Below are 9,712 nucleotides of genomic sequence, written 5' to 3' on the forward strand. Positions count from 1 at the left end.
GAAAGAACCATTTTGATATTAACTTTTGCATGGTCTCCCTTTATATGCATACATTTTTGTAATTAAACGTAATTAACTATGTGTTCTTAGTCAGATAAATAAGATAAAATTATAAGAAGGGAACTTTAAAATTTGCAAGGTAGGCAAAAATAAAAATGTTGCATATTGATTAAGCTTATACATCGTTGACATTACCGTTCATGCCCCCCCCCCCCCAGCACCGACTTTTAAAGCATAATTCAAAATTAAGAATGGTGATCAAATTAGTCCCGTTTGCAACCATATCGATTAAACCCTCAGTTCATACCAAGTTTGTATCAAATTTGAATGACTATAAAGTAGTGATGCCATTAAACAAACATAAAACATTATCTATAATACAATTTTTATATCATATATATACAACAATATGGTGGTTACTTAAATTGTATTTGTAAATAAACCGCCCAGTCACATACACAATGCCTCTCACTCAAAAGGAAACCACTCGATATTCAATAAAAATGAAAAATAATCATTTTATTACAAGCGTCTTGCATTAATAATCAGTCTCTTTTTCAATCATTTTGTCCAATCGTCTATTATATGACACATAACAGAATGATAAGTAACATCACTCAATCATATCGCGCAACTTTCAATCACGATAAACGCCTCTCAATCACACAAATAGTAAACTCTGTGCTGCGGAATATAGACAAGTATAATTTGCACTTAAAAAGCACTTTGAAAATAAAATGCTTCATGCCTGTTTCATTTTGAATTGAGGCAAGCATTTAGCATTCACGTAAATCACATATTGTGCCATACGGTGTCATGTTTTAGTGTCATAGGTTGTCATGATTTAGTGTCATACGGTGTCATGATTTAGTGTCATATTTACAGTGTCCAGTGTTTCAACGTGTCCTCCTTTTAAATGGCAAACTTTCATCGTTGAATATTAACAGACTGAAAAGATAAATGGATTACATTTAGAGAAATTTGAAACCGACCAGTAAAATATTATCATAATATAATATCGCTGTTTAATTCGTCATTTTATCAAGCATTTATTTTTTAAAGAAAACTTTTGATGCTCAATAAAAGCAATGAATGACAAAATTTCAAAACATATTCATGAATGAGATCTGAAAATTAAACCATACCGTGTTTTCCCAAATATATATTGAAATATAATGATGTTAAATGTCTAGAATTAAAAGTTTGATTTGATTACGAATCACCATCGTGCTGATAATTATAACGTCACGTGTTTGCTTTAAAGCAAGTCCTGCAATAACTATCAGGGTTTTTAATAGTTTGTTTTCATAATTAAAGGCAGATTAAAGACACGTTATGTCTCAGAAATCCATATTTTATTCATTCTTTAGAAATGAAAAACATATGTTTAATAATGATTTAATAATGGATTTAAAGCATGTAACATGTTTAGCAACTTAAGAAAGTAGAACTGAACATGAAGTAATGTGGTAGTATTTTGACTTCCTTTCAAACAAAATACTTATTCACTATATGAGGATATATAAGGAGAAAAATCACAAAGATTTCTCTTAGTCGCGCCTTTTGTTTGTTTTTTACTATTATTATAACACGACCATCACCATTATTATATCATATCGTTATAATTACCACTACAATAAATTATTATTGGCAATTTTATATGATAATTATTATAATAATTAAGCCGTGCCATGACAAAACCAACATAGTGGGTTTGCGACCAGCATGGATCCAAACCAGCCTGCGCTTTCGCGCAGTCTGATCAGGATCCATGCTGTTCGCTATCAGTTTCTCTATTTGTAATAGGGTTTGTAAGCGAACAGCATGGATCCTGATCAGACTGCGCGGATGCGCAGGCTGGTCTGGATCCATGCTGGTCGCAAACCCATTATGTTGGTTTTGTCATGACGCGGCTCATATGTATATTTCATTTTCGTATCACAACGTTACAAACACGGTTGATATCTGTACAATCTTCACCAAATTAACATTTTTAACGTTTCATTTTACACCAACAAAACACTATATCTTATACCCGCATCAGATAAAAGAGATTTCCTTTTATGTAACTGAAATTTGATTGGAGGATGAATGATAAATTGTTCAATCAGTATTCAGAAGTTACACACAATTTTAACTTCCTGATATAAACGTAAACTCCATCCTACAACACAATTTCATTACAATTTGTGTAAGAAATATATGTACAATGAAATGTTATTAAGCAGTCATGACACAAACATAGAATCAGATCAGTCCGTACACGTACAGTCTGGTCATACTCTAAAATGTTGACCACTCAGATTTAGTACATGAATGTGATATTGAAATCTTTCAAAGCAAAAAGACACTGTTCAAAATTATGCAAAGGTATAAAACTCACCGCTTCGTCTGTATATTTCCAGGGTTTGTACTGTATAGAAGATGTAATAGAGGTTCCGCCTCTAAACCATTTCCTGCAAACAGAAATAAATATGTAAATCTGCATTTTTTATTCTGTGAATTATCAACAAAATGTTATGGAATATCAAAAGCAAACAACATTAGCTGTAATTAAAGAATTGCCACCTTTCTGCAGTGCAAAACAAGTATGAAAGAAATGCTAAAACTTCGGCCTAGAATAAACACTGACCGACTTTCTCTGAATCAAACTCCTCACAGTGTTAACCTCCATTGGCAGATTGTAATTTCTATACTGTTCGGGGGGAGGGGGGTCACTGCGTAGGAGATTGCTTCTGAAAGAAGACCGCACAGACAAAATGATAATCGCTTTTCAGCCTAAAACAAATGTATGGCAATAAAATCATTAATAATTTGCTACCTTTTTCTCATCCAAAGTAATCCAATTATTACTGCAATAATTAACACTGTAACAAAAATTCCAATAGCTGCTTTTCCTCCACTGGAAAGACCCGATTTTTTACTTTTGGAAGGACGGTTTTCTGGTGCCGTGGTCGATGTTGGTACTATAGAACTTGATGATGGAGAAACTGTTGAAGTGCTTGAAGGTTTTATAGAAGAAAAAGATGAACTTGTTGGATTCTCTGAAGTCACTATTGTACTTAACACAAAACTAGTCGGAGAAGGATGTGAGGTGACTGAAGAGGTTGAAGGTACTATTAAACTATCCGTTGAAGGTGCTATTAAACTATCCGTTGAAGGCACATTTGGTTGTGTTGAAAGAGAAACTGTTACCGATATATCTAAAGTAGATGAAAATGTTTGTGAAGTAATGATTATAGAAGAATTTGTGAAGATATGTGTTTGTGATACGCTGGTAGAATTAGTTGTCACGTTTATGGTAGAACTTAGGACGACTGAAGGAGAAGTAAACGTTTGACTTGGTTTCAGACTATTCGTTTTAGTAGATTTTGAATCTGAAACTAATGTTGATAGAGTGTTCGTTGCTGAAAACGAAGTGGAAAGAGAAGAATTAACAACTTCTACTGGTGATGAACTATCATTATTTCCACTAAATGTCGGTAAAATTGATGTGGAAACTCTCGTTGGATTGATGGATAATGTAGATGTTTGTGTTAACGAAGAAGCTATTTCTGTCACTGGTGTTGATGAGATTGAAGGCGTAGTTTCACTCGACACAAAAGCAATTTGCGCTAAAACAGAAAAAAAGATTATGAAATAAGAAAATACCCTGTTATAACGTGATGAGGAAATAAAACAAAACATGTTGATGATAACTGATAGATATGGTTAAGTATCTTAGGTTTGCCGTATCTGACAGGATACAAGTTACCTTACTAACAAACTAACCAAATAGAGAAAAAAACGGAATCCCCAAAAATCGCCCAAAACGACAAAATTTGAAATGTTGCAGGCTCGCTCAGTTTGATTGGGCCTGTCCAAAAATTTAGCTGAAATTAAAAACATCTCAAATATAACCACAATTATACAGATTCAAAAATTTGATGTAATTTATGATACGATTCAAGTTATAGTTTGACATAATATAAAAACTGTAAGATTTACACATTTAATTCTGAAAGTCAAAATAGGGATCAAATCTGCCCATAAGTAACAATATGTTATGGTAATTTGAGCAAAATTAAAAAAACTTGACCATGACGGTCAAGTCATTTTAAGGTCGAGGTCAAACTTGGACAACTTGGCTTTGTAAAAGGTGTTGAAAGTTGTTGTGTCAAATTATGAAAGCAAAGCCCTCATGGAAATACAATCTTTTGAATTTCGAGTGAAATTCATCTTAAAGGTCTTCTTCTGATGTGACCTGATGACGCATATATAATAATATATTATACCATTATTTTATGGCTGACTACTACTCCAATTACCCCCTACCCCGGTTCTCGAGGCGTGCTAGAGAAGGCCAATGCAGGTCAACGTTGACTCATATCCTTTTGGGGACAATTTTGTTGTCCCTTAAATTTAAGAGATTTTGTACATGTAAAGTTCGAAAGAAGAAAACTTTAAATAAAATTGTTATTTAAGAATATTTAGATTCCAGAACTTTGTTATTGGTTTTAAAAAGAGCAGACTACACCCAGTGCTCCTGTGCCTTCCAACGAGACATCATACAAGAGTCAGTTACAATTAACTCTAGTAATAGAAAGAGTACAGGGGGCGTAGGCCCCGAGTATTAATCAGATTGTCGAGTGTTTTGATGTTCTTTCTCTTTTGTATCATAGGCAAAAATAAAATCACGCACCCTGTTGTAACAATATGAAACCCCTGAAAATAGTAAAACTATTGAACGAGCATCCAAATATGACATTTCTCTCTGTGTTTAAGTCTAATTAGACACTCCAGACTGCTGTTGAGTTTAGTGTTCGTTGACACATCAGCAGAAAGGTCCCCAAGTAGTATGTTAATCCGTGCTGTGTCTACAGAAATAGAACTTCAACGAAGCAGATTGTTCCTACCAGTCCGCGTTATGTTGGGGAATATGGGAGAGTGCTCTATATGGAAGTTTATTTTTGATGTTAAGGACAATTGATACCTCAGTAGTAATATCTTGCGTATGATTTATACATGAATACACAAATACATTAAAACTCTTTAATTGCAAATTAATTTCTTTTTGTATTGGTTTTCACTTTAACACGTGCAGTATCTTTTTCGCCAAGACGTCCATTTAAATCTGAACTGCATGTATATCTTTTATCAATAAATACAAATTAATGTAGGTTGACCTTTTGACGTCATTTTTTATTAATTAATATGCAAAAGCGGCCCACGAAAGCGCATGTGCAAATTTATGCAAATGACTATTTTTACAAACGCGGTTTTTAGAAAAAACACTATGAGCACTGATAAAATCTTATAATATTTGTTAAAGTCTTAAATTAGCAGAAGTTTATCACATAATATGTTCCTACGCTAAATGGATTTGAAATGTATATTTTAATTTAAACTTAATATGTTTACGTTACTGTACATAAAGTTGTTTAATGATCAACATTTATTTTTTGTCCAATCACTTGCCAGTATTTTTCAAAATTTTTCTGCTAGTCTAACTTTGGTTAATGTGTTCTAACTAAATAAAAATTCACTTAATCTGTCGGTCTAACCGCAGTCTAATCAAATTTCAATAATGCATTATATTAGGGAGGAGTTAGAGGTATGGTTTGCACTCTGAATTGTAAATTATCTAGGTTTTCAAAACAATGCTAACGTTACTTTTAAAAAGGTCAGTGTGTTGATAAATCAAAGTTATTACACAGATAATACAGGGGGCACGCAGAGACAATGATTACATAGTAACTTTTTTAATCCTTTTAACTCTAAGAAAAATGTCTTATAAATTGTGACTTGTTTTAAACTCTATATTTTCCAATTCAGTTGATAGGAATGAACTGCATTAACAATCCTTACATTCAAAGAATACAATTTTACATTTTTTGGCTGGACAATCATTTAAACGGACCTGTTAACCTAAATTGACACTCAGAAAAATGAAAAAGTGAACTGTTTTTCAAATAGAAATCAGGGATTTTAAATGTTAGTGAATAACTTGACGCCAATAACGAATTTGTATCAATTCATAATCTTAATGTTTTTTTCTCGACATTTTCATTTATTTTAAAAAAGTATGTAACATTTTAAACTCCATTGTGTTTATCTAATTCATCATTTTCCTGACATATTTTATAGAAACAATGATAACCCGGTATAAAAGCTGTGACATTCAGTAAAAACGTGCCTGATTATTGTTGAAAGGGCCATTTAATTAGCTTAACATAAATTGACATTGTTAGAAACTTGACAAGGTGTAGACATCTTGTAGAGTGAAAGGGCGGAGCTATCAGTGATTTAGAGCAATGCCTTGTTTTTGGTTGAAAAAAATAATGTTGATCATTAAATAGGTTAATGTTTAATAATATGCATTAACAAAAATAATTGGTCGCCTGCCTGCGGCAGGCTTGACCAATTATTTTTGTTAATACATATTATTAAACACTAACCTATACATAAAGGAAAATAAATTTCATAATAATTCAAACAACATGCATGTTATTTCTAAGCCGCGTAGATCTACTTCCGGTACAACACGTGTAACATCGACAACGTGCACTTGTTAATAAAACACATGTTTCTTACACCAATTATTATGTTCATTGTTTAGACAGTTATGTGCTCGTTTTCATGTTCTTTAAAATTAACAATTTATTTTATTTCATTCCTATTTTTTATGCATAAAAATAACTGAAAAGTAGAAGAGATCGATATTAAATGCAGAAAATTACTGCTGACTGTCAAACATTTACAAATTTATGCATTAAAAAAAATATATACGGCTGATTTATAATCCAATTTCAGATAATATAAAAATATGTTTTATTGTTTGGGAATATCGGATATATATTTCGATATGTCTTAGATATGATTTTTCGAAAATATAAGTTCTAGTTGGTTTTTTTCTCTCAAAATATTTGAATGTTATCATATGTCAGTGGGGTATATTTCATATCTATCAGGAATAAACAAATTGCCCTTAATATATTATCACGTAGCTTATGTAAACATAACTATCATTTTCACAGGTCCCTGAATCTGTCATCGAGGTTGAACATTATGAATACATGTAACATGCATGGCCATTGGCTAAAACATAAGTGACCAATAATTAAATTTCAAAATGTCATAACAACACCAAAAAATCTAACGCCCCTGGGTATATGATAATGTTATCTTATCAAACTATTAATAATTTAACTTAGTCAACCACTACAGCTTTTAAAAACACCGATATATAAACGGAAATTAAATGAACATGTTACCTGATAACAACAGCACAAAACGAAAATCAACAACGTTAAGTAACGCCATGATTACAGCTCGATTTTTATTCCGGTTATATTAAAATATGTTTAAAATTACGTTATTAAATACGTTATCATTGCAGGATCCGCATGTTGTTTACGTGTTGTGAAATAATCTGCGGTATTTATAAATAAACGTAATACGTGTCGTTTACATGTACATGTAACTATAGCATTTCAGGCGTAACGAGTGAACGTGGGTATTTTATAACAGATAAATCGAAAAATTGCTTAAGAGTTATTTTACATGCGAATTCATTAAAACTCGATGTACATTTTGTTATAGTTTGGTTTATTTATGTAGGGATTCAGTCATTATCAAAATTAGTTATATCCGTTTTCTTAAAAAAACACATGACACGTGCTGTCGTTGAACTTAATATGTATTGCACAACAGATTCAAACTAACGAACACAGAGATCCATATACGTGTATCGCCAAAAGCAGACGGACTAAATCACCTTTGACATGTAATTTAATAATCTTATCAGTATAGTTTGATATATACCGACATTCTACGATATATTAAAGCTTTTGTCAATATTACTTCACCCACGTATTACGCTTAATTTGTTTCCAATTTCTAACGAGATAAGCATTACCAATCCCCATCCTGATGCCAATACAATATTTTATCAGGTTGTTTTGTAGCAGACGACATATGTTTGAAAACATCTTCATGACGAAAGTGATTTAATCTATGTTTTATCCCTTACTCACATGTACGTTGTTTGTACCTAGGTCTCTCTTGGATTACCCAATAGATCTTAACATATATGGTCAATTCTTATGTTTATAACAACACAAATGTCTTCATTTATAATCATTAATGTGCGTTGCTATGGTTTCCAATATTTTTTTTTACAAATATCATATTTCTCCCCAATATTTTCTTACAACTCATGAAACAGTGCGGTATAAACTCCTTTACAAAAACTGTTAAATCTTTGCCACGTATGCACAAAAAACAAACAAAAACCCATACCTGTTATATAAAGGAAAATCGTAAAATATTTCCGCTCCATTATTTTAATGTAACCGAATACAAACAAAGTTTCCTCAATGTCACTCCGTCATATTCTATCAAATGCCTCTTATCACTTCCTTTAAGTAAAATCGACTCGTTTTCAGAAATTCACTGTACACGTCGTTTGCATGTAACGATAAATGCAATATTTCCTTATCTACGTTTTCAACACGGACACACCTTAAGTTGACCTATGTTTAAGAATAAGGTGTTATCATTTCTCCTCAATCTTAAGGTGGTAACTTAAACATTCAGTGTACCAACAATTATCTTTATAATAGCATGAGAACCACGCACTTGTGAGTGTGTGCCGTATATAACAACCATTAAACTTGATAACAACCTTTTTATTGATTTTCACCATTAACGTACTATATGTCGCAATCCTTTATAATTCTAGAGATAATGAAATTCTTACGGAAAGAAATCCTCTTTTTTTCGCAAATTGGTAAACATATTGGACAGTATTTAAGATGTTTTGTTTACTAATATAAAATATTCCCTTTAACTGAACTGAATAGCATGCCATCCACACTCGTTAGTTTTCATAACTCAATAGCTTAAACTCACGACACGGATCGTGAAGTGTTTGCATAATTGGTTCTTTCCAAAATTTATTATTAAAAATTTGAGGCAATAATTTTTCTACACATTTGATTGGAACGAGGAAGTGTTTTTCTCATGTATGAAATATTATGATAATTTCATTTATCATAGACAATTATTTACGTACATACAGAATAACTTCACTTTATAAAGTACACTCATGGAAAGAATGGAATGTAATTTTAGTCTTATTTATCAAGTAGTCTCTCAAGAAAATGCCTTTTTGTAGTGTTTAAATGTGATGTTTAATGGAAGTTTTCCACATATAATATAAGAATGATTGACAATTACTAAATTTTTTTTACATCAAGCAAGTGCGTAAATCATGCGAATATCAATTGATAAGATATATTTTAGATTGAGCTGAATGAATTAATAACAAGAGTTTCTATTTCCGAAATGAACGCGTTGTTTTCATAGTCAAAAATAGTTAATTTAAGCTCGCTCTGTGTAACATATTTTAGACTCAAGCTGGATATTTCAATTATCTAAAACATAAAATGAAATTGGCTTGTTTTCATGAAAATAGTTATATATTTAACTTTTTAGTGTTAACATTTTAGTACTACAAGCTGGTGAGCACATTTGTCTCGTTTCAAGTTCTCGGTGATTTGTGATATATATTTACACCAAAAAGTCAATATATGTTATCTCCGTTGTTTTATTTACGCAGTTTTGGTCATATTTCGGCGCCCGATTCACCTTACCAGCTTTCCTGGATATCTACCGGCAAATACCAATGTCTCCGCAAGTGATCAATTACTTATCCCGCCACAGATGAGAA

The 9,712-nt window shown here is 31.9% G+C and overlaps 1 protein-coding gene across 2 annotated transcripts; it reads right to left on the reverse strand.

The window, feature by feature from the left end:
* Positions 1 to 621: 621 nt before the first annotated feature.
* On the reverse strand, positions 622 to 8,729 carry LOC132743738 (uncharacterized). Of its 2 annotated transcripts, none has more exons than XM_060732301.1 (4): positions 8,281 to 8,729; positions 2,822 to 3,614; positions 2,384 to 2,456; positions 622 to 948 (listed from the first exon to the last, which is right to left on the reverse strand). In XM_060732301.1, the coding sequence occupies exons 1-4, from the start codon at positions 8,318 to 8,320 to the stop codon at positions 928 to 930; spliced, it is 927 nt and encodes a 308-aa protein (XP_060588284.1). In that variant the 5' UTR covers positions 8,321 to 8,729; the 3' UTR covers positions 622 to 927. The 2 variants fall into 2 exon arrangements, with proteins under 2 accessions (XP_060588284.1, XP_060588282.1); XM_060732299.1 differs by lacking the exon at positions 8,281 to 8,729 and adding an exon at positions 7,254 to 7,460.
* Positions 8,730 to 9,712: the final 983 nt, after the last annotated feature.

The sequence above is a fragment of the Ruditapes philippinarum genome, unplaced genomic scaffold (genome assembly GCF_026571515.1).
Source record: "Ruditapes philippinarum isolate M1 unplaced genomic scaffold, ASM2657151v2 ctg772_1_1_1_1, whole genome shotgun sequence".
Classification (NCBI taxonomy): domain Eukaryota; kingdom Metazoa; phylum Mollusca; class Bivalvia; order Venerida; family Veneridae; genus Ruditapes; species Ruditapes philippinarum.

Excerpts from the sequence above, each read along its gene's own strand:
- LOC132743738 (XM_060732299.1), bottom strand. The coding sequence starts at position 7,302 with ATGGCGTTACTTAACGTTGTTGATTTTCGTTTTGTGCTGTTGTTATCA. Across the intron at positions 3,615-7,253 it reads TTTTGTGCTGTTGTTATCAG|CGCAAATTGCTTTTGTGTCG; the intron begins GTAACATGTTCA and ends TTTCTGTTTTAG. Across the intron at positions 2,457-2,821 it reads TTACTTTGGATGAGAAAAAG|GAAATGGTTTAGAGGCGGAA; the intron begins GTAGCAAATTAT and ends TTCTGTTTGCAG.